At 51.3% G+C, this 23,307-nt stretch overlaps 12 protein-coding genes across 12 annotated transcripts; 2 read left to right on the top strand and 10 right to left on the bottom strand.

The window, feature by feature from the left end:
* Positions 1–724: 724 nt before the first annotated feature.
* Positions 725–1,212, bottom strand: AKAW2_50124S (uncharacterized protein; the record flags this gene model as incomplete). The annotated part of the gene is made up of 2 exons (XM_041689907.1): positions 725–958; positions 1,018–1,212. 2 exons carry the CDS (start codon positions 1,210–1,212, stop codon positions 725–727), a joined length of 429 nt encoding a protein of 142 aa, XP_041543545.1.
* Positions 1,213–1,361: 149 nt separating this feature from the next.
* On the bottom strand, positions 1,362–1,764 carry AKAW2_50123S (uncharacterized protein; the record flags this gene model as incomplete). The annotated part of the gene is made up of 2 exons (XM_041689906.1): positions 1,362–1,480; positions 1,533–1,764. The coding sequence occupies 2 exons, from the start codon at positions 1,762–1,764 to the stop codon at positions 1,362–1,364; spliced, it is 351 nt and encodes a 116-aa protein (XP_041543544.1).
* A 955-nt stretch (positions 1,765–2,719) lies between these two features.
* AKAW2_50121A (uncharacterized protein) lies at positions 2,720–3,177 on the top strand (the record flags this gene model as incomplete). The annotated part of the gene is made up of 2 exons (XM_041689905.1): positions 2,720–2,912; positions 3,035–3,177. The coding sequence occupies 2 exons, from the start codon at positions 2,720–2,722 to the stop codon at positions 3,175–3,177; spliced, it is 336 nt and encodes a 111-aa protein (XP_041543543.1).
* Positions 3,178–5,820: 2,643 nt separating this feature from the next.
* On the bottom strand, positions 5,821–6,267 carry AKAW2_50122S (uncharacterized protein; the record flags this gene model as incomplete). Its single annotated transcript, XM_041689904.1, has 2 exons — positions 5,821–6,118; positions 6,170–6,267. The coding sequence occupies 2 exons, from the start codon at positions 6,265–6,267 to the stop codon at positions 5,821–5,823; spliced, it is 396 nt and encodes a 131-aa protein (XP_041543542.1).
* Positions 6,268–7,947: 1,680 nt separating this feature from the next.
* Positions 7,948–8,649, top strand: AKAW2_50120A (uncharacterized protein; the record flags this gene model as incomplete). The annotated part of the gene is made up of 3 exons (XM_041689903.1): positions 7,948–8,108; positions 8,165–8,378; positions 8,431–8,649. 3 exons carry the CDS (start codon positions 7,948–7,950, stop codon positions 8,647–8,649), a joined length of 594 nt encoding a protein of 197 aa, XP_041543541.1.
* A 591-nt stretch (positions 8,650–9,240) lies between these two features.
* Positions 9,241–9,552, bottom strand: AKAW2_50119S (uncharacterized protein; the record flags this gene model as incomplete). Its single annotated transcript, XM_041689902.1, has 1 exon — positions 9,241–9,552. The coding sequence occupies one exon, from the start codon at positions 9,550–9,552 to the stop codon at positions 9,241–9,243; it is 312 nt and encodes a 103-aa protein (XP_041543540.1).
* A 2,297-nt stretch (positions 9,553–11,849) lies between these two features.
* AKAW2_50118S (ferric reductase family protein) lies at positions 11,850–13,758 on the bottom strand (the record flags this gene model as incomplete). The annotated part of the gene is made up of 5 exons (XM_041689900.1): positions 11,850–12,013; positions 12,132–12,288; positions 12,340–12,404; positions 12,459–13,158; positions 13,228–13,758. The coding sequence occupies 5 exons, from the start codon at positions 13,756–13,758 to the stop codon at positions 11,850–11,852; spliced, it is 1,617 nt and encodes a 538-aa protein (XP_041543539.1).
* A 999-nt stretch (positions 13,759–14,757) lies between these two features.
* On the bottom strand, positions 14,758–15,711 carry AKAW2_50117S (uncharacterized protein; the record flags this gene model as incomplete). Its single annotated transcript, XM_041689899.1, has 1 exon — positions 14,758–15,711. One exon carries the CDS (start codon positions 15,709–15,711, stop codon positions 14,758–14,760), a length of 954 nt encoding a protein of 317 aa, XP_041543538.1.
* A 148-nt stretch (positions 15,712–15,859) lies between these two features.
* AKAW2_50116S (uncharacterized protein) lies at positions 15,860–16,200 on the bottom strand (the record flags this gene model as incomplete). Its single annotated transcript, XM_041689898.1, has 3 exons — positions 15,860–15,938; positions 15,992–16,045; positions 16,130–16,200. The coding sequence occupies 3 exons, from the start codon at positions 16,198–16,200 to the stop codon at positions 15,860–15,862; spliced, it is 204 nt and encodes a 67-aa protein (XP_041543537.1).
* Positions 16,201–17,480: 1,280 nt separating this feature from the next.
* Positions 17,481–17,762, bottom strand: AKAW2_50115S (uncharacterized protein; the record flags this gene model as incomplete). Its single annotated transcript, XM_041689897.1, has 1 exon — positions 17,481–17,762. The coding sequence occupies one exon, from the start codon at positions 17,760–17,762 to the stop codon at positions 17,481–17,483; it is 282 nt and encodes a 93-aa protein (XP_041543536.1).
* Positions 17,763–18,504: 742 nt separating this feature from the next.
* AKAW2_50114S (uncharacterized protein) lies at positions 18,505–18,780 on the bottom strand (the record flags this gene model as incomplete). Its single annotated transcript, XM_041689896.1, has 1 exon — positions 18,505–18,780. The coding sequence occupies one exon, from the start codon at positions 18,778–18,780 to the stop codon at positions 18,505–18,507; it is 276 nt and encodes a 91-aa protein (XP_041543535.1).
* Positions 18,781–19,363: 583 nt separating this feature from the next.
* On the bottom strand, positions 19,364–20,739 carry AKAW2_50113S (HMG-box domain-containing protein; the record flags this gene model as incomplete). Its single annotated transcript, XM_041689895.1, has 3 exons — positions 19,364–20,362; positions 20,434–20,490; positions 20,566–20,739. The coding sequence occupies 3 exons, from the start codon at positions 20,737–20,739 to the stop codon at positions 19,364–19,366; spliced, it is 1,230 nt and encodes a 409-aa protein (XP_041543534.1).
* Positions 20,740–23,307: the final 2,568 nt, after the last annotated feature.

Below are 23,307 nucleotides of genomic sequence, written 5' to 3'. Positions count from 1 at the left end.
TCTTGCAACATCTGGCACAGCGACACCCAGTGAATTACCAGAGTCTAATGAAGCAAACCCTGCGCTTACGACATGAAGTGCATACCACAATTCCCAGATCGCCAGCATGTTCCGAGCGTACATATCTTCTCCCCCTAAGGCGACTGGACTGTGTTGCCAGCTTACCGACAAAAATGCAGAAACGGAAGCCAGGGAGGCGAGATGGCATCAGCGAAGCGGCGGGAGACATTGGAAGTGTATCAACATCTCTGAAGAGGCGACAAACAGGAGATCTCGGCCTACAGGTTGACGTCGCGAACGATCAATGCGCTCGCCTGGATGGGTTGGCTCCTTCCTTTCATTCATCGGGGCTCCCTGGTCATCGTACGGTTCAGCTAGATGCGGCTCACCCTCCTTCAGTGGGAAACACTTTGGGTATGGATTCACCCGCATCAATGAAAGAGAATATGAAGGCTAATAACCATAAGCCATGAGTTCTACGGAGAAAGCAACCTGGTGCAGAGCGCACTTGCCTGCCCAACCCATTCATTGTCCTTCCCATCCCCGGCGCCTCTTCCCCAAGGCATTCAAGAACCGAGAATTGATCTGTCTGCTCGTGGTTACATGTCGCATCTAAGTACAGAATATCAGGTACCATGGGAGACGTTTGTTTCCATGGACATTCATCAAGATGACACTGGGGATGGCTGGTAGGTCCCGCGGGATTCATTTTCGGTCCCGCGACCTAAGGTGACTCCGAAGGCTCAAATATGACTTTGACAAACGTGGGAACAATTGTTGTTAGAACCAATCTCCCGGTCAGACTGACATCCCTGTCCGTATACACGCCGCGTCCTAGCTCTAATGGCTTTCCATCGAGTAGCGAAGACTCGTAGATCAGGACTGGGAAGTGGAGGCATGGAAAACGGGAGTGCAGGATTGTCTTTCCCATGACCCTTGAAAGTATTACGCGCACTGGCTACGGTAATGTCAGGAGACGGCCCCGAGAGAGAATTTGAGTAAAGGTCGGGTACTCACGCCGTCACAGACTAGCGAAAGGATAGGTTTCAGGCGGTCCAATGCATCAGCGTCGAGCGGGCTCTCGACGTATACCTCGTCCTTGGGGAGTCCTCTGAATACCTCCGTCTCGAAATGCTCCCGCAGGCCTGAGATGACTTGTTCCGCGGTGCATGTATTTGTAGATAGTCGAAATGTTGTTAGGTGCTGAGGCATTTTGGGGTATGGAGCTTGCTTGATGAATGACTCGCTGATGGTCGCTTCAGGCCGACAATCTACCCCGCTAGGTCACATGCTAGTCCACTTATGAGTCCATGACAATCACATCGCATCCCCGACAGGATGCCAACCATATTGAACACCCGCTATTGTCGTTGGCCAGCACAAATTGACTGACTCATCTGGCCATCTCGATCGGCTAACTGGTCGAGCATCCGCAACTGTGTCGAAAGCGTCTGACTTAATGACCAACACTGATGAAGGACTACGGAAAGGTCAGCAACGCAAGCAGCGTATAACCTGACGGGTGACCTTACTGGAGAGAATCTCTTCTTCCCAGACCCCGACCCCATAGTCCACTAGTCCATGCCTTTCTATCCTGCCACAGATAGCAATCAGCTCCTCACCAAATGTTTCTATTTGTGGAATGTCCAGACATGGGTCGGGAAGAGGAATGTTCGCCTTCATCGAAGCCCGAGTCAAATCCTTCTGCTTCTGCCAGATTGCAAGACAGCAGATGTTGAAGTTCCTCCAGAGCCTGAGTCGCATAGGATGAACCGCAGTGTCGTCGTACAAAATGCCTTATAGGAATGGCATGAGCCCATGGTCAGTGAAACAGCCAAGACTAGCACATAGGCGATAAATCTCGAGACATACCGCGCACTACTGCATCACTAGTAACCCAGAGGAGAAATCCTAATATGATCTCTGCTGCCTCGGCGGTTCAGTTGAGAAGACACAGACAGAGCTGCATCCCGATCCCTTTTCGAATGCCTCAGGATCTCCTCCAAGCAGATTTCGGCCGGAGGACCCTCTTCTATCGTCCCCCGTTCGTCAAGCTCTTCTGCTGGGATTGAATACCTCAAGTGGTCAGCATCTAGGGTGTAAAGGCGTAAAACGTCCGCGGAAAAGGTATCAGCTTGGTAAATGTGGTCGTTCCCGTCGTACAACAACCTAAGAAGGATAGCATTAGCTGAGGCCAACAGAGCGACGGATGCTAGTCTATTTCTTACATCAGTAAGTTTTCCTTAATGATGTACTATCTCCGAAACCCACTTAGAGACATCGCGGGAGTGAGTGTGGCCAGGTAGGACGTTGGTGAGCCTTGCTTACCGACGTGGTGCAGATTGGCAGAGAGTAGGCAGATGTAGACAGGATCCTCGCTATGTAGATGTCGCGCACGACTCCTTCGTGAGCTGAGAGTCTTCCATAGCGCAATCATCCAAGATGAACCGTGGTTCTAAGTCAATATGCATCAAGTGGAGCTCGGAAGTACTTGCTTGCTCTTTCGACCACGGATGGCGCGAGCTGCACCTCCTGGCAAGCACCTTATGGTTTACCGTAATCTGGTAGTGGGGAATGAATGCAGCCGACCACCACTCTACACGTATCATCTAGCCCAATGGCCGGCATTATGCATGGGATAATGATAATCATTCTATCTGCATGCGTGAACGCCACCTCCGTGTAGTCATTTCTGTGTCTCTGTGGTGATGTAGGTGCCATGCTACCGCAGACTCGATTCTATTCCAAGAGACGACTTACCAGACTGGCTGGTGCTCCAGGATACATCTACACCCATATTAACGTTCTAGACCACCCAGCAGACAGACCCGCCTCTCAGTATTCTTGCCTCGCTCGACTAATCGCTTCCAACGACGCTCAGACAGCAAGTGTTGCCGTACGGATAGTCCGTGGTAAGTTTGTCCCCCCCTGGCGCCTTGCGCGTTTTCGTTATTTAATATACCTGCTTTATAACATATAATGGGTGGAGTTCCTTCTCAGACGCTGACACGATAACCTTGGCGCCCTTCAATAGCCGTTTTTCTCTGGATCCTGCGTTGGCATCTGCCCTACTCCATGGCTACTCCGTCCGATGCGCCCTTGGCTGGGGCTAGGAACCCCACTGCCACCAAGCTTTTGTTTCTCTGCCGTGAATGCTATCGAGACGTTGGGCTGTAGTGTTTGGCCATCGAAGTATTCGGCTCACCCAGGGACCGAAGACTCTATGCTTCTGCTGCGAAAAGAATCACCAAGTTGGAGCAGTCGTGAGCTTGCCCAGATAATCTAAGGCTACTTGCGGCTAATATTCTCTCAGGTGCATGAAACCTATTTCGACGAGGTCAAAAAGGCCTGACATATCTTTCTGCAACTAGAGAAGCAGCGCCGCGAACTGGAAAAACAAATGCTAGAATATAGTATGTTGCCCAGAGGATCTGAACGTATCTACTGACCTGTCAAAGGTTCCAAGGAGGACCATTAGGTCTCAGCGAGAATTGTTACTCTGTGGCAACGGACATTTCCCATCCGATCCAGGGGTTCGGGACCTCGTTCATGTTGTCATAGACGCCTTCAAGGTGTGTGCGTCATTCAGGCATGACTACTTGGACTAAGTTTGAACAGTAGGCATGAATTTCCAGGATATAGCAGCCGTGAACTTGAAATGTAGCACGTAAGTATTTTGTAGATCTCATCTATTCTCGCATCTAGTCCAGACGCTCATTGTTCACTGCGCCCTCGTACACGCCTGCGTTTACCATGATTTGGTAGTGGGGTGAGGCCTTTTCCGCCCATTTGGTTGGACGCTTTCATCCAACCCAACTTTGGCTACCTCGATCTGGAGGCGGCGTTTGTGCAGGGCTCTTATTTTTGCCTTGTTCGTTTCCGGAATAGCTTAACGTGGTATGCTTACAGATTCGTATCAGATCACGGCTCTTCGAAATTAGCGATGCAGGTGGAGATGTCCAAGAACGGAACAGCCACTGGGGGAAGCGTATCACAACCGGCCAGGAGGATTCCACCCATGAAGAGCCGGGAAGGAGCTCGCCTACAGGTAATTTTGAGCCTTCCATGACCTAGGCCTCATTCACGTTTGTTTCCCTGTGCGCTATGTCGATAATATGTTCCGGTGTCCTGTGTTTCGCCAACCCCTGCGAACTCCTCGCGAGAGGATCATGCCTTGGCTCTCGACTCCACGGTGCATATAATACGCCAGCCTTGCGCAAGTGCGCACCGTGATTTAGCGGATCCTGCATCCTTTCGTTGCTCCCGCTCCAGATTTCGAGCATGGCCTACAACTTCTGCAGTGACGACCGGACTCCGCTCTCAGTCACAGTGAGTTTACGCTGCCAATTGTCGACCGTATACTCACCGAGACGGTAGGACCTGTCCCGACTGTTATGCCCCGTCAAGTTAAGACCCATCTTCTTCTCCTTTCAAGACCACGTACAAGTATTTACGCTTTCACATCCTCCTCCTCCTCCTCCACCTTCACCCCCGCTGGGGAACAATTGCCTGCCCTATGATTTTGGGATCGCTATACCCACACTGTGTGACCATAGTCGGTTACATCTTTAAAATGGGAATGAGTGAACAGGAACTTTCTATTCAGTCCGTATCCCAATATGACCCTCTCGCCAAGTTCACGATTGAGTCGTCGGAGGTTAACCGCGAAACGCGATCCAAATATCCACCTCGAGAGTTCGCACTCAACCGCTTCACAGAATGCAAGGTATAGAGGGGGATGGGACGAACAGAACCTTAAGACCAAGGTTCCAGGACCGATGAAATTTCTGGGATGGCCCCTCACGGAGGTTCTATTACGCGAAGCCTTCGCCCTTTGTTCGGCTGGTCCTCGTAGCCTTTCATGGTCTATACCCAAGTTATGAGAGTCTGAAACGTCTTCCGAGGCTTATCCAATACCACTTGGACAGCCTAACTGATCCGCCTTTCCTCTTCCCGTCTCTTTTCAAACTTCACGTCAACATTTTCTTACCGGGATACATGTCTGATAGGGAAGGCAATCGAACTGGCGCCGACCGAGTGCTCCTCGCCGCGGAACACGGTCCAGGAACATTAGAAGGTTCCAAGTTGGGACCGATTCCTCAGGTTGAAACCGATTCTTGAAGGGCAGTCTAAAGACGTGCGAATTTACCAAGGATAAGTTGGAGTCAGCAGTCATGCAACTGACAAAGCTTCTGAGTTAGTTGTTTCGGAATTCTATCCAGGGAGCGTGACCGATTTGACAGGTATATCGCACGGAACCTCAATTGGAACGTATAGGCTATGCCATCTTGACTTCCCCAATGTTTTGTTTGTCTCACGCCCCGCGTGACATTGACAACTATATATGTCAGCGATTGCTTTCTTGGATGCACATTTGCCATGTTCACTGGTCGCACCCTATTCTCCCAATATCGGGGTGAACATAAGAGCCACTCTTTGTTTCGAGCTTTATGACCGGGACGCTCCATATCCCGATTTCTATTCCTTGTCTCTGCGTAAATATCTATTTCCCTTCGATCACCAGTACTTGTTATACATGCACGCTTCTTGAACTTTCTTCGTTAGATGATACAGACCAAGAGCCCACTTCTGGACCAGTTTGCTCATCTCTGTGCAATATGCAGAAGTAGCCTCTTGTTTTCTTTCCTACCTTTCAGCTTTCTTACCTGCTGTCGCTGAAAGGTACGGCAGATTCAGAAGGCAGGAGAGTAGCTCTTATCGAAGACGCTGCTTTCTTTCCTAAGTGAATTTTGGCAAAAGAGATCAGTACAATTCAAAGTAATGATGATGCACCAATCAATCACGGACCAACTAACCCGGTCACAATGCCGTTCGTTGGCTTTTGCAGCTGTTGGTTGCTGCTGGTTGATTGTCGGGATTACGGTGATGGTAATTTTGTACCTTAGGACGACTTTGACCACCCTCAGTTGCACCCGTGAGATGCACTTTCCGAAAATGATTCATTAGCTTGGCGTAGGTTGGATATACTCCTGAGCATCCTATCATGGGGCAACCATAAGCCTTGGTGATACGCTTTCTCACCCCTCCCGACTCCCGCTGATTCTCGTATGTGGTTGCACTATGTCTTGGGATGTTGCCAGGGAAGCCACTCGGGGGCCTATTGCTATTCAGCGCAAGGTTACAAAGCTTTTCACTGCGAGCGTCTGACCATGTATCATCGCAAAAATTATCTCCATCCGGTACTTTAGCAGGGGCGGAGTTAAGAAGATCATTGATTCTAATTTCCTTTTGTCGCGACGTAAGCATGACGGATGAGCAAGGGAAGTACAAGAACAAGTCAACTAAAAGCTAATGAGCTTAAAATAGGTGTGTGGGACGTTCAAAAGATGCCCCTGTTGTATGTAGAAATCTGACGATTAGACAAATCAGTAGGATTAATGCCACATACTTGAGAAGAAGGAACAAGGTAGCGACTCGGTAAGGATGCATTAAAGACCCAAGCAAACAGACCAAACGGGTCCTAGATCACCGCAATTCCCGCTGCGTTATGTGATAACCAGAGCTGCCCTCAAATTATTGGTAATTCGAAACAGTCTAGCTCGAGGTGAGAACCGGGCAAGTAACAATTGGTACGCCAATCCCACATGCGTAAGCTACAATTATAGTAGCGATGTGATATTGCTCATGCGTGAATAGTATTGGTTGTTGCGCGTTAGGCAGATGCGCCAAAGGGAAAGGCAAGTGGTTAAACGGGCAAATAGGGAGAGGAAGATACGATGCATGTTCGGTTCCAATGCTGAAGGGAAGGGAAGCTCGTTGGCTGACAAAACCAACAAGTGGGAGATGAGCAGCAGCACCTGGCACCAGGAAACCACCGGAAGGACCGGTTGGCTGCGAAACCCTGTGAAAGGCTAACACCACCATGATTTGGGTATTTGAACTTGTAACAGTCCTGGCAATCTTGCGGATTACGGACCGTTGATGTCGATCCTGCGGATGTCAGTAATTACTTGTTCGGCTAGCCCAGTTCGTCATGCAGTCGTTGAGCGGAGGATGTCACTTGGATAGAAAGAATTCTTTTTTCCGTAAGCCAAAAATACCGTTGGGTACAATTGAGCTTCCCTGAAAGGGAACAAGGTCAGTGGTCGTTGTGCCCTTTCCTCCCGTTTCTTATCTCCTATCCCGCTAAAAGTTGATAGACGTGAAGTGTATTCCTCCTTTCCGCTGCGGTCCTTTCAGGCCGACATTTAGCTGGTAAGGAGGGGACATTGGAGGATCGAGTGGTCTCGGCCTAATCCATCAACGGTAATGCCGGATGATACTATACGGGTTACAGCATCAACTCCCCGTCCGGAGTGCCGAAAGAAGCCGCACGCAGGGCGCGGCTGATATTCCGGTGGATGACCTACCGTTGGAGATAGCGTCGGACGAGTGAAAGGCCCTGGTTAGCCCCTTGTCGATCCTTTGCTGGTTACAGTCACAGTCGCTCGGTTTTCCTCCTACTTTCCGTCTCCCACGGCAGTTGACCATGCCGGGCGGCGAACGCTTTGCTCAATCACACCCGATGGACTAAAGACCACCACGTCTTCCATGCAGCAGCCCTCTCTCTCAACTTGCCGTCGATACAGTGAGATGAGAGTGAAACCATGACGCCGACTGCTGGCGAGCGTTCTAGAGACACGGGCATTCTTGTCGTGGAGGCATGGGGACTAGGATTGCTGGTGGGCTGCCTCATTCTCACGATCGCCATCACCGCGGCCAACATGAAGAAAGAGGTACTTCTGCAAAAACTCATCGTAGCAGAGGTAGGTTGCACTCCCTGGTTGGGGCAAATGGTGCACTATTCCCTGCCGATATGGACGCTTAGCTCGCCCTGGCCCTCGGGCACGGAACGTTCATCTTTCTCCATGTGCCTGCGTATGGCTGGTTTCTCTCGGTCACGGCCGTGGGTCTTACAATTTCGCATTGCCTCCATAACATGATTGCATGGATGAAGATCCGCGGCTTCTTCCCCCCCTGGAGAACGCGACTGTATCACTGCTGGCAGCCCAGCCGTACTGGGTTATCGAGATCTACGCCAACTTTACCTTTTTCAATCGGGGCCAGGCCTTATATACCACCACTCGGCCACTCGAGCCGCTGTTCCGGTGCGGTGTCCGAACGCGATTCTCCCCCACACCCCACGTTGCTGATCCAGATCTAGGGACCCTTGGTGGATATTCACCACCTGCTTTTTCCTGTACATCATCCAGCGTGGGTATGGGTGTTCTCTGATGCAGTTGATCCGCATCAGCCCACGTTTCGGCGTCATGCTCTTGTTCATGGTGATCTCCATTGTATTTGCGATTGTGGACCTGTGTGCGATCCGGGTCGAGAATCGCCTAGGTTACCCCCCGGGCATGGAGCCGTTTTGGAAGGTAAATGGCCGCCACTGACGGGACGAAGATGAGCATGCTAACCCTGCGGCAGCTGGCGTTTGTATTCAAGTGCCTGAGCGACACCTTCATCTTGGATGACTTTAGGAGCGCCCTGGATCGACTGCGCCACCACCATCACCCGGATGTCCTGCCACTGCAGGAGCCTGACAAGCATGCTCGCGGTCGGAGAACAAATAAGCCTGTGGACAGTGTACCTGAAGCGTCTGCCAAACGCCCTGATCCAGTATGTCGTCCACCTGACATGGTGTAAAGCCTGGAGTATCGTGTGTCGGCGCCAACGGGCACGGCACAAGCTGAATATGCATGCTGGATCTGCTGGGTGCATAGCCGCTACGCGCGAGGACGGGGTTTTGTTTTTTTTTTTTTTTTTTTTTTTTTTTTTTCCTTTTTAGTTGAACATGTTAGACCCTTCAGTAGGCAGTTGGGAGGTTACCCTTCTGAAACAATGTATATAATGGTGACAATGTACAACTAGTTGGGAGGAACAGGAGAAAATATGGTGTGCGCAAACGCGTGGTCACGTTACTTGGCGTCATTGTGAAGCGATGGATGCTTATCTATCGGATGGTACAGTATCCGGGGCGTGGAGGCCGATTAGCCTGCTTTCTACCCTAGGCAAAGGGCCTTGAACGCTTCCTAGCCAGACGCTTGGCCCTACGGGCAATCCAAGCTGGCTGCTAGCACCCTGTCATTTTGGCGCGCTCCCTGGCCGCCCTGCAATTGATCTGGTCCAAACTATTGTCCATAAAACAGAGAAGGCCTTCGGACAAAAGAAGGTAGCCTTCCTACTACTACTAGACCTGAAAGGAGCTTTTGATGCTGTTATACAACAACGGCTACTCTAACACCCCCGCCTATGAAGGAGGGATAAAGGTCTCATGAAGCTCGATTGTGACCGCGCTGTCGACCTCCCATGGCCTAAATGTCTCACCTCGCCGTTTTGGTCGGTTAACATACTCTCATCCAAGACAGCCTGGAGGTTCGGTCTCCTGTCGTCGGGCGGAGACCATTCCGTGGGGTGTGAGACATCTGGCATGATACCTGAATGTGGCTTCTTTTCTGCCGATGTCAGTGTTTCTGGAGCTCGTTCAGTCGTGGCAGGTGGGTTTTCATTGTTAGCTGGGGATTTGAGTGACGCTAGGAGGAATGACATTTCGGTGAAAGTGTGCGTGTACGCCAAAAATGAGAGGCCCCAACCTAGAATGCAAATGATGCTTTATGAAGATTGGCTGTCTCATTGAGTTAGAAGCAAGGTGACACCACGCTCCAGCCCTGCGCAAAACGGTCCACCCAACACAAGCCCGAAGTTGAATTAAGGCCACGGTTCTAGGCATGGGCAGACCAGGGCCCGAGTGTATCTTCGTCGATCCTTGTGGCACTCAACGGTGACCGACTAGGGACTGGTCAAACTAGGTGCAGTCAGGTCTTAATTTTCCTGACCGCAACCCAGAACAAGTTGGGCTGGATTTCCTGAGTTGGGTTCTCGGTCCGTCGGTAGACGGATAGGTTTGTGGATGGAAGCGAAAGAGATACCTTAGAGCCAGAAAACAAAGAACCAATGAAACAATACAGGCTATCTCAATTCGGTCCTCCGACCTCTTATCACATGCTAAATGAGAAGCCAGTATGCTCTCCATACGGAAACCCGCGTGAGGTGTTTTCAACAAATCGCACTGAGTTTAGGATTTTTCTAGCATGCATCAGGTTTGTCCCGGGAAACACTCACAATCTGCCGAGAGTATTGGGATCCGGCTCGTCTCTTGGCCACATAAACATCCGAAGTCAATAATCCGCGTGATCAACGATCCGCTTGTATGGACGTAAGTCTTCCCAGATCTGCTTGCGACAATGTCCGAGGTTGTCGAGGTCGCACTTCACGCGCGGAAGGAAGAATGGAGAGACGGTGACTGATTCCAACGTGTGTTTTTGGACGACCGTAAGGTGCACTATCAACAAATCAATGGGAGTCAACAGCATGACAGAGGCGTGTCAAAAGACATCCCTATTATGCCTTTGGGATGTGTAAGCGGAGACAGGATGCTGGGCCCATTCTAGGTCCAGAACTCGGGGACCTCATAAGAAGACAAGTAACAGTCAAACGCCAGAGCCCCGTAATCGCAGGGAAATGTATCATCGCTGCACTGCAAGTTGGTCATCCCCATATCAGGCGTATCTTCGCCTTTTCTTGGAGGTGTGGTCTGTGGACAACATGACTGTTTCACGGACGGTGTCTCTCCTGGATCTTCTTCCTGTGATAGCCTCTCATTGAGCAGCTGCAGCCTTGGGGATTTTACAGTGTCAAAAGATACGCTGTTGAAATAGATATGATACTTGTGAGGAAGGTTTTTGCGTGACAAGGCCGTGGACGCGGTACTGGGGTATTGCCTGTAGCGCGAGTACGCCTTAGATCGTTTTGAATCGTCACACTGGAATATTCCGCCTCAAAGGGGACTTCAGGTTTCTTCCTCGTCTATCGTAATCGTGGGTCAGACTGCAGGCCAAGAATGGTGGAATGTTGGTCAAATCATGCGATTCCCTGTGAAAACAGCCGGGCAAAATGTAAGCCATGGAAGACCAGCTGGGAAATTGGCGTGCGCAGAGTAGCGATGGACATCTCCGACTGCCCCTTACAGTGAAGTTCCAGGTCAGCCACTTGCCGATAGGATAACGCTGATACTAGTCGACATACCGCATATGTTCAATAGAGCTCGAACTTCTGATCCTGCTCGACGATCAAAGGCACAATCACCAAGCGACGGATTTCGAAATTGAGAGGGGCTGCTCCGAAGGCAGTGTCGTCGGCACCGGACCGCACCTTCAACTAACGGGTGTTCTGGCCGTTGTGACAATATCAGTGGATGCATGGAGTCTTCGAGGCAACCCAACACAGAGAAACAATTTGTATATGCTCGCTAGGCTCCAGCGTAGCCTATCCCGACAGCGATCGGACACGGCTCCGGTTGGGTGCCCTTGTGCATTCGCCATCGCATGATCCAAGGCTGCTTAATGACCGCTGAGGACTGCCCGTGCAATGCCACATGCATCAGCTTACCGCAACAGAGCAGTGTTAAGCGATCGCAATGTGAGCACTGTAGTGGCTGTAGCTCTTTGACCTGTCATAGTAAGCATTGGGAGGACTTCACAGGGTATCCTTGGGGAACCTGTTCGCGGCGGCACAACATATGTGCCAGCATCAAAGGCTTACCGAGGAAGGGAGTGGAGCCCGCAATCGATTGGACCGTTCACCAACCAATGGACGAGATAACTTAGAATCAGTGACGGTCTGTGTTGAGCGCGTAGGGATCGGACTGTAGGGAGAAGACGAAAAGCAGCGATGGATGCCATTGCCACATGGCATTGGCTGCGCGCAAAGAGAGTCGTCATGTCATAGGCATACTGGAACTCACTTCAATGTCGATGACCTTCCAGAATGCGAGAGGCAAGCCACTTTTAAGAATCACTCGAGGCTGGAGCGGTGGGGGTGTACTTGTTGCGACAAGGAGCCTCCCTGACATGACCTGGCCCGAGGTCGAGGTCAAAGAATTTGATATCCGGCCCCGTCCGAGGCTGGACGACATCCTGGACCTGTTGGCGAATCGACTGGCGGGCGCACACTACGGTGAATCAAGATTAGTCATCGGGCGCACGTCCAACACGATCTGTCAGAAGCTCCCGCATCACACAGCCGTTGTAGGTTGATGGGTGAACTGATTGGGTGGGAAGTAAACCTACCACCGACAGCTAGCTTCCCACGGCGCTTGCTCAGGTGACCTTGGACGATTTCTCCGGCCATCAGTGGCCCTTGACATAGTTTGATTCGCTCTCCGAACGCGTCACCGGGGTCAACGGATGTCGTCTTTGTAAGGTAATACAGACGGAATTCAAGAATCTAACTCAGTCAGGACGGCATTAAGACTGGCCATAGAGGGTTGTCACATACCTTAAATTCACCGCGGTCGAGGTCCAACAGGTCCTGCATCCAATCGCCCAGCCAGCATTGGTGTTCTAGCATTTGTGAGTGACTACGGTATCAGGCAGTGCATCAAGAGACAGCCATACCAAAGTCTTGCATCTGCCACACGATTTTCAGCTTGCGTACCATGACCCGCCGCTCCTCGCTCGCCTGGACGAGCATGCGGATATAGGGAAGCACTCGCAACATGCCAATATCCTCTACGATAAACACGATCGTCCCAAACAGAGAAAAGTCGATCGATCGGCCGTATGGCCCCAGCAACAGTGCGGGCTGTCGACGCTGGTGTAGCCATTCGCAGAGGTAGAGTCGTGTACTGAGGCTGGAGGCTCGTGGTCGGGTCAGAACGTACAGGATGCGCAATCCGGGCGCATCATCCCAGTAAGCGACATAGAAGGGCTGGAGTTGGAAGCACGAGCGAAATCCTGCGTGAGGTAACCAGAGGTATACGTACTGCCCCGGCCGGATGTGCCAATGGGGGGACACTGTAATGTCCATGCGAAGCAGATCATGAAAGGGACGTATGCTTACGGCGGGCCGTCCCGCACTCCAACGTTGTTGGACGAAAACTGCATGAGAGACGGCAACGAAACTCAGCACGATCCATAGGGCCCCAGCCCCAACCACTTGCCAGCGGGAATCTGACCCTTGGTCCCACGTATGATACGCCAGGGCCACCATTGCTGTAACCGCCAGAAGGTAGTGGATTCTCATGACGACCTGACAGTGCCGTCGGACGACCACATGCAAGGTCACAGGGAGTATCATCAAAATGGCAGCAGCTGCCTAACCCTGGTTAGTGGTATCGCTCTCGGGTTACAGTCATCATCATGGAGGGGCGGCGTGGTGACTGACCAGCAAGGGAACCCAGTCATGCCTCATCGAGGGGATCGGGTTATCCGCTCTGGCGATGGCAATGGCTCCATGAAGAAGGGAATGGGCGGCCATCACCCGCCCAAACCAGCGATGCAACCACGCAACGGCAGAGCGGCTGATTCCAAGCAGATGGGCCGGGAGGCCAAAGGTCAGGCCCGTACCGAGCGGCAATAGGTTGAGGACGGCGAGCTTCGCCGCGCGTTGCTGGACATCAGCCCAGCCATGGGCGGACACGAGTAGGAGGACAATGTTGGCGCCCAGGAGCACCCCGACCAAAATGACCTCGAATGCGGTGGATATGTCAATGGTCTGGGCGAGCCACGGCAACTCATAGCCGATGCGCCGCCCAAGGGAGACCGCGATCGGGCGTTGGACAGTCCATCGACCAAGCCGGTGCGCCAGCCGGGCGATCAACCAGACGCCCAGCAAAATAGCAATCCATATTCCGTACCAATCAACGGATTGGATCTGGTTGGCCTGTTCATACAGGTCTGAGAGGGCTGGAGGCATTGTCTCTGACGGAGCGGAAGTTGGATCTGACAGATGGGAGATGTCCACTTATAAGCATTTCACGGCGTCGACTTTCGGCTACCGGTGCAGCTAGATGTTACATACTTTCATTATCGATGGTTGGCCTCCGCGCCCCTCCTATTGTAGTTGAAGATGGTGAAACGGTCAAGTAAACGACAGACACCCGCTTATTTGCCCGTGAAACCATGCGGTTAAATCCGAAAAACGAAAAACGCTGGGTCCTATCCGCGCTTCCAATCCGATGCCCAGGCATCAGAAATTTGGGGTGTGCCGAAGATAGTCTGTAGAAAATCTAAATGGGTATTTAGCGAGCTTCTGCTTCTGTCCGAACAGGTTTATAATTTGATGGCCTTTTTACCACGGTGGCTTATGGTAGATCATCTTTTCATCTTACTTTAGCTCTACACTATGCTGACAAAGGTTGTTATGTAAAAATGGGATTTTGTCCAACCGCCACGTATGCCGTTCTATAGTACAGAAGCACCGCTTGAACACGAATGAGCTCTGGAAGCAAGCCAGTAATTCTACAGACCCTTGTACGGAAAACTTCAGACACTCCACTGCGGAGCAAGTATATGAAATGCAAACAAAGTAAAATTAAATACAGTCTCCTCGAAGACCGTGCATTTATGCGTCCAGGGTTAGACAATTTGCTGTAACAAGAGTTCAAAGGCAAGACTCCAGCCGGCTGATCACACACAATGTTCCCACGGGATCCAATTTAGGGATAAAGTATTAGGAGAGCCTGCCCCAATTAAACCTGCCCTGTGCGATGGGATGATTTTTCATTTGTGGCAACTAAGTCTGAAGCAAACGTCCGCGATTCATTCACTGCTGTTATATTCCTTCATTGACATATTACAGTAATACATATTAAAATATGATCTAGGGAACCAGTTGTAAAAAAGCACCAACCTATCATGAACGACATTGTATCATAATTCATAAACATATGACAAGCAAATTTCCGCGTTCCTACTACGCAAACGGTTCCTGTTTCTTGTGAGCATTGAAGCCACATACCGAGGTCGAGTGACGATGCTCGACCTGGCCTTCCGGCACCGTGACATGACACGATGACTCCTGTCTGCTGGCACCGACGTTATCGAACGGGATGACTTCAGTTTCCTGGTAATTCACCATAGTCGGTAGCCATGGGGGTACCGTCGACTCGATGTTCCGAACAGGGATGGGCGCGAATGGTTGTTGATGCAAGCTGCGGCGGTGGAAGTCCGTCATAGGCAGTGCTGCGGAAACAGGCGCCAATGGATCCCAGGGAGGCGATAGCATTGGAGACTCATCCGGGAGCGCCAAGCTGCCGTCCTCAACATGCTGCAAGCGAGGACATCTTGGGTAGCTCGGTGGCGCGGTTTCTAGGATAGAAGAGAGCCCGAGTGCATCGGACGAGGGAATAGGGTCCGGTGCATCAAAAGACGGACCTGGAGGGTACAGCTCTTGTGAGTGGTCTCCCCAGAAGGGTATGACGCCGCTTCTGCTCGGATGCTGAGGCTGTTCAGCCTCGCCTCCAAAGGGCCACCCTGCCGCCTGCGGTGCAGGAATAGACGGGTGTAAAGAACCGTCGGTCTCGGACGCGGTCACATTGTCGGCTTGAGACCAGGTCCAACCCCAGAAAGATGCGGGCAATGTCTCCCACGAGTATGGTTCCGTAGCCCACGGCATCGAGTACCATGCATCTGCCGTATGATCCCCTGTCGAGTTGTCTGCGGACATATACGAGTTCGGGAGTGCGATTGCGCTAAGCGGGGGCCCCCAGCCTGCATTTACGCCAGTTTCGGATGGGAGAGTGCTGTTCTCATCATCGATAACCTCATACCTTTCCCCACGAGCAGTAACGTCTGCAGGGCACGTAATGGGTGAGCCTCGTTCAGCACCACTGTTTCTTGGGACGGCGACATCTGAAGCGTGGCCCATATCGGACACGCTCCTCGGTGTCCCTCCATGAATGCGCTGGCGTGAACCTCATACGCTCTTGAGGTGTCACTAAAGGGCTGGTCTGGATAAATCCTGCAGACTGGCGACCTCGCTGTGCGTGGTTCGGTAGACATCCTAGTACGATGGTTCACGCTCTGTCGAACTGACTGAGGAACGCAAGTACTTCCGCTTTCCTGGCACGCTTCGCAGGGCCAGATGCGAGAACACTAATAGCCCGTTACATTAGTCATACGCGCTTTTCACCGATCTCTAACCATACTCTTCCAGTTCCTGATGATTGACGACAACTCTCACAAGCTCGATCCACTCTGCGCTGTTATCCTTCCATCAGCTAATGCTCACTCAGCAAACGGTGGCAATTACACTTCATATTGAGGAGGGTGGAACATACACTTACCTTAGTACGAAATGTGTTCGAGTAATATGGAAACGGTCGAACGCGAGGAACGCAGTCGTTTCCGCTTTCATGGCACCTTTCACAGGGCCAGATGCGAGAACACTAATACGCAGTATTAGTTAAAGACGCTGTCCACCGATGATGCACTGACCAACCGATCGGGGAGGCTACAATGAAGTTCTTTGCGTGCAAGTCGACGGCGATGAAAAAAAACACTCCTGAAACTTGGATAGGGAGATGCGAAGGCTATGAGACGGAACTTATTCGCAAGTCAATGACACAGGACTGCTTTCAGCCATACCATCTTTTTTTGCAAGACCTTTAACAATCTGTAGGGCACCTGTTCAGCATTCAAGGATATGTGATTGAACTCGGAGAAGCTACAGCATTAGAACCTGTGTTGATAAATCAGTGACAGTTGCACATTCGGCTTAGCCGCCGGGCGTTAAGGAATTGTTTTGTGTGTGTGTGTGTGTGTGTGTGTGTGTGTGTGTGTGTTCAGATTCCGCCCACCGCAAGGCATAACTATGCCATAGTATGCATTCCATACGGAAAACCAGCTGTGGCAAAGAATGTCCAGAACTACTGTAACCAACAACTCTCTTGTGGTGCGATTTACTCGTCGCCAAGAACACTTACAAGCCCCGAGCCAATCATGTCCAATATATCGAAAGTGAAGTAGAGTAGTCTTACTGGTTCCGACTGTGCTCCGAAACAGACTTAACTCTTCAAGACTCTACAACGCGCATTAGCCATATGGTAGCCCATCCAGGTATGTCATTTGCAGTGGCAGTTTTTGGTGCCCCGGCCCCATCAATCATTAGCGAAAGTATGCTCTGTCAGTACGATGGCTGCGGTCAGGTCCTCAATACGCCGCTGGATTTTTGGATGCATATGAAGCAATGCCATATTCCTCCTTCTCGTTCTGAATGCTCTTCCTGCAACATAGTGTTGTTGGGGTGCCTACTCCCTAGAACGCAAGGCTGCATAGATGCATCACGTGACCATATACACTTCGTTTACTTAGTTGCTCGCGCCCAGCTACGTGGCCAAGATAGCGATAATTCAAGCAGCGCTTTAGCCTCATATTTCCCCTTCAACCAACGTTTCTGTGCTCTCATATATATTGATGAGAATGTACATCGGGTCCCTTACACTACATTCCAGGTAGGATAGATAACAGGAGCCGTGTGATAAACAGACTCCTCTGTTATAGTAGACAAGGAGATACGAAAAGCTCGACCATATACAACCACTTGGGAGACGTAGGAAGGGAAGGTGTGTGCAGACGTATTGTCACGTTCCTTGGCGTCATGCCACTACGTCTGTTTTCACTAGTTGTTTGTCGCCGTCAGTTCATCCGCACTAGCGATGACAATGGCTCCATGAAGTAGGTTTGGGCGGTTATCACCCGCCCAAACCAGCGATGCGACCACGGAACGGCAGAGCGCCTGATTCTAAGAACATGGGACAGGAAACCGAAAGTCAAGCCAGCACCGAGCGGCAACAGGTTCAGCACGGCGAGCTTCGCCGCGCGTTGCTCGAGAGCGGTGGCGATGTCAATAGTCTGGACAAGCCATGGCAACTTGGGGTTCGAGTCGTCCGAGGGTACTGGGAGGTCGCGAGCTGGCATTGGACAGTCCACCGGCCGAGCTTGCATACCAGCTGCGTAATAGGCCAGACGCCCAGTAAGGCAGCCACTATTATCCCGTACAGTGAACATAGTTGACTTGAGTGGCTTGCTCATACAGGTCTAGACTGGGCAGAGGCATTGTCTCTGAGGGAGCGAAAGTCGGATATGGCAGATGGAAGATGTCAGCTTATAAGCATTTCCACGGCGTCGGCTTTGAGCGACCGGTACAACTCAAACCAACTCCGTGCAGGCAAACCAGTATTGTTACAGATTCACTTTACAGTTATTTCCAGACATTAATATGCTGATTAGCTAGAGCACATACTGTAGATCAACAGCTGACTTCAATTCTAGACCCTCATCATTTATACGGACACAACAGGAGGCCTGTTTCTGTGCCTCTGCCACGAGTATGAGATCATGTAGAAGCTATGGTTCAAGTAATGTTTATTATCCTATTGTCACCTCCGTCTCCTCCTTTTCTCTCCCCTTCGCCTGCTCGGTTGTAAAAGTGCTGACAGTCCCTCTATGTATCGGGTAAGCTGTTCATACTCTGCAGTCGATTGTTTCCCCGTTCTTCTCAGCAGGTTCCGGGCATTCCGAGCTTCCCGAAGAGAAGCAGCCAAATCTGACGCTTCAGTAATGAAGTTGATATACGGTGTTTTGCTGTTTGAGGTTCTAGTCGTTCTTGATGGACGTCGTCTTCCAATATCTGTGGGATTGCTGGTTTAGTAAATTGCAGTCAGGACACACGATCGGAATGCCACGTACGCGTATCTTGAGAAAGGCAGCTCACATCGTCCAGCGATGACGCGGTCATTTGCCTGTCATGCACTGAAAAATCACCTGAAGTAGACTCGTAGTGCTGCGGATCGTGTCGGTCTTTCGCCTCCATCTCTGCCAGTTCGGCCTCTATCCAGGACACAGACGGGGTGGGATTCACCAGCGGTGTGGGCTCGCTGAAGAGCGTAAGAAAGTCGCTTTCATTGCAAGAGGAGCCGTTCACGCAGTCCAACATTGCTTCTGTAACCGGAATGGGTATGCCAGCGAAAGTGCCTATGACGACGAAAGAGCTGGTCTGTGAAGGATGTGCCTTGGCGGTAGCCCGAGCATTATAGGCGGTGTTACCACTTAATAGGCGACCGTGTCATATATCCGAGGCGAGCCCAAGAAAGATAGGAAATAGTCTCCAGTTCCCATGACAATTCGGAGGGATTACAGGAGCAGAGTCGCCCACCAGAGTAACTCGTTGCCTCCCAGGAGCTTCCGCCGTTTGTCGCGGGAGATCTACTACTCTTACAACCCCTAGGCTACGCCTTCTCGAATGGTCGATCTAAATCAGTCATCTACGGGAAGGTCGGCGCTATGGCCATAGGCCGAAACATGGTCTCCTACCATCCTGCCTAGGAAGCTAATTTTCATTATCCATACACTGATTTCTTTCTCATACATGAACGATACAAGACAGCCATATATGGCTATGTACAAGACCCTCGTACAAGACTCTCGCGTCCGAGGCAATCACACACGAATGAGAGAGTTATGATGATATACGCCGCCGAAATCATATCTTCTATCTCCAAGCCTGCAGTCCCAGCCAACTACTTTCCTTCAATAAGCCATTCCCCAGAAAAAACACTATATATCTCATATGGAATAGACAGGGGCAGTGAAGCAGACCGACGATTGGCAGCATCGATTCCAGGAGCTGCAGGCTGGGAAACCAAGCAAGCAGTGGCAGGTATCTCTGTTTGCCCCGTGGTGACAGGCAAATGAGGCTGGGTGCCTTTCGAGCCATGCTCAGCAGAGGTCGTCTGGGGATAAGACGTCCACTGCTCCCATACCGAGGCGGCACTGCCCAGGGGTATAAAGCCATCTGGACTCAAGGAACACCTCTGGACGAGGGTTCCCTCTTCCTCAGGAAAAGTTCCTGTCGAGCGTTCACAAGCGCCATTATTATCCACCGAAGGGGCCCAAGCGGCAGGCCGTGAGTCCTGGCCGAAGTTGGAGAACGCCTTCAAACGCAACGCCAACTCCTGAGAATGGCCTTTTGCAGTCCGCGACTTTCCCCGCTTGTTCGACAGCGAAAAGCGATATCCCGGATGCGCCGTGGCATGGTTCCGTTTCTCCATCTCCGCGAGCGTCTCGTATTCCTTCCGAATGTGAGGGGCTTCCATCTTCCAGCTCTGTCCGCTGAGTCTGGAGATGGTCTGGTGATCATTCCGGCCGAGCCAGTATTTAACTCGATCATTGTATGCCAGCCGGTACAGTATGAATGAATTAAGTGGGCGTGGGATTCTTTTATGCCGTTGCAGTGCCTCCTGGCGGCGGGTCTTGACCAGGCGGTGCACCCAGGCGTACATATATCTAACCGGGATGTGCAGCATACCCGTGGTCAGTTCATTCAAGGGACATGGTAGGCATAGGTTTTGACTCCTTGTCGCTGCATACTTGGCTTGGCCATTCCTTGTCTGGGCTTGGAAGCATCTCGACTTCCGAAGTGGAGTCTTCCGGCACAGAGCTTCCGACTTCGTGTGATTTGCGTCATTGCCTTCTTTCGGGATTAGCTTGTCCTCACGGGCTTGGGTGCTGTCATGGATCTATTGAGATTAGCAGAAGGCCAGAAAGTACACCTGGTTTCCAGCTGAGGCGGAGTGGGAACGCTTCTTACCGGCTGTGGGACCAAATAGTATGGGTTATCGGCCGCAAACTCTAGCATAGGGACAGGCTGATCGATGTTTTAGGACCGTCAGAGTGTGATACTTTTGCAGCTTCTAGTTGGAAAATGGGTGTGCGCACCTACCACAGCGTGTTTCCCAGAACCTTGGGGAAGACCATCGGAGATGCACGGGAGGTGCTGTCTGAGATCCTCATAACCGGTACCAGGTATGGACCTAGACTGGAAATATGGCGGTGGTGGTTCAGACATCGGGCCTCCTGGTGTGGCTTGGTGAAACACGGACGCCTCGGCCCCCATTTCATTCGGCTTAGTTGTGGCTGCAGAAGATTTGACATGCTTCCACCAGGCTGAGTGGGTAGAGCCTTCCTCGAATGGCAGGACGATCATTCCAAAGCCAGTAACTAAAAACTGAGGTGGTAAACGAGCGCAATTTGATATTAGGATGGACCCCGATGGCAGTCCCGGGTCTTTATAAAGGAGAAGTATGAATCAGAGTCCTCCCACTCTAACTTGACCACTGACACTACAGCTATAGCTTGGTCGTCCTGGAGGGATAGCGGAATCCCCCCAGATCGCAGCTGGTGGGACATGACCTACAGTTACCCAGGGACCCCTTCGACCTAGAGACGTACTAGCTACAGGGGAAGTACGGAGTAGGGTTCCGGATTGGAACAGTCTGAATCTCCATCAGTATGTTCAGCAATAGCTAGAGCGACGTGTGAGTGGAGCCGCTGCGAGAAGTGAGATCACCATTCGTAAGCAGCCGAATTAGGCAACATGGTTATATTGGGCGTCTTCGATGGCCCAACCGAGACATGCCGAACAGCGGCTACACGACTTGTTAATCTCCAGTATCCACTAGTTTGAGCCATCCACAGCGATTCCCAGTGCAAGGTACCCTTGCCTAGATGATCCTCCATTTTGGGTAAGTATGGCGGAATAGGTTCCAGCCTGGACTAAGTGGGCTTCGAAAGCCATGAGTCATTCGCCCTCAAGGTAGGGCTCTCGGAGAAAGCATGCCCCATATTAGTGATCCCAGAATAGCCAGTCCGATCGATAGTCACCGTAAATCACCGGAACCGCATGGGAGGCCGGATCTTCCGGGCACACCCCTCCTGCGTGATTGGTCCAGATAATCAAGGTTTGATAGATTGTCCCGGGAGATTGGTAACCAATTATCGATAAGCATTTCCCAGCCTTTAGAGACCCAGACACGTTTCCTGTCAGGGCTTATTAAGTATAGAAGAGTAAGTAGAAGACCACAACGAACTTTTAGTACTACAGGGAAGCTTGGCATAAGAACTGCCCATTCGCGAGGGCAAAGGCTAGAGAACAAGCAACAGGAGCGACCCAGAACATGAGTACTTCGGGTGATCGCGGAGTGATCTTTCGAATGCCGCCGGAGCCTTGCCGCCCCAAAAGGACACGCTTGTTGGGACTACGGCGCGATGATTTGGAATTGGCTACCATAGCACTGGGACCGCACCGAACCCCAACGCGTTTCCATGCGATCGCAATCGAGCGAAAGCTATCGTGCGTCCTAGACTTATACCCGTCACAGTAGACCAAACTTTAACAAATGAACCCGGTGGTCTAGATTTCCTTTTATTGTCGCTGGAGCAGTCCTTGAATCGTGTCACAGGCTGCTTTGCCATCGCGATCTACGTTACTCTTCTTGTGGAAGGAACGTCGGCATGTGATCAAAGACAGCCAATGACCGTCTCCATTAAATGCTCGCCATCTGGTGCCTCAATAGCTTCCTCGCTAGAGGCAGGACTTTGGCTTACGCGTCAATAAAGCTAGGCCTTCGTTCAACATGTATTTGGTAGACGTGTTATTACCTGCTCAAGGGAGCAGGCCAGTGGAGCTGCGCGAGACTATGGAGAAGAAAAGGAAGTTCTATCTATTGCAGCTGTATAATCGGACTTTTTATGATTAAGTTTCTGAATTCGTGGCCTTTCTTGTATATCACAAATGGCACAGATAGAACGGGGCCGTTCCCCCACCGGCCTGCACGCCCGAACCCTCTAGGTGAAAGTTCCATTTATTATAATCAACGAGGCGACGCACATCGCCATCGCAGCAGCGAGAGTCGATGACTATGTTCGTTGGGTAGTATTAGCTCTCCAAAATAGATACCTGCTCAATCGGAACAGCTTCTGAAGCAGCCATACGCGGGCTGTTGGGTGGCGTCTTCGGGTAGAAGTTGGCAAGTGAGTTCTCGGAGCCTGCTTCCAGCTGTTAGTGGACGGTGTTGTGGATGTTATCTCTCGTGCATACCCATGTTTCCGCAAGCAGCATGGTTTTCTGACATAAGCAAATGTGCACGTGCCTTGCATTCCCCTTCGCTTGAATGGGTCATGACCATAGAGCCACGTATGGCTTGAAGAGTGCTTGCCAGTTGATGTGGATTCAGAAGGAACGAGAGGCTGCCGATTGAAAGCGGGCTTTTGGCAGCCGTCTGACAAAAGTTTCCTCTAGGCACACAGCTTGAAGGTTTTTCGCATGTTGCATTCTTCTCACCCATTGTCGCAACGAGTTGGGACAGATCGCCAGCAGGTGTAAAAGTGTCGATCGCTGAAGATCCCAACTGATGATGCAACAACAACAGGACGAGGGCGGTGAGCGTAGAGTAAGTGCTGGCAAGTGGTGAGCGGGGCTCAGACGGCCCTTTAAATGCTTTCCTGTGTGTGCTATTGCCCTGATAGCATACGCCAGTGGTTATCATTGCCGTATTAAGCTTTACCTAACTTACCCAACAAGCAGTGGGTTATCCAAGAGAGACAGTAGCTGACTCTAGCCGAGCGCTGTTTGCAACTAAATGGTCAGCGATCTTCCGTATCTTCCCTTGACTAGAGTCAGTCC

The sequence above is a fragment of the Aspergillus luchuensis genome, chromosome 5, assembly GCF_016861625.1.
Source record: "Aspergillus luchuensis IFO 4308 DNA, chromosome 5, nearly complete sequence".
Classification (NCBI taxonomy): domain Eukaryota; kingdom Fungi; phylum Ascomycota; class Eurotiomycetes; order Eurotiales; family Aspergillaceae; genus Aspergillus; species Aspergillus luchuensis.
Note: the sequence above shows the minus strand (reverse complement) of the source record. Positions and strands in the feature narration are given on the sequence as shown.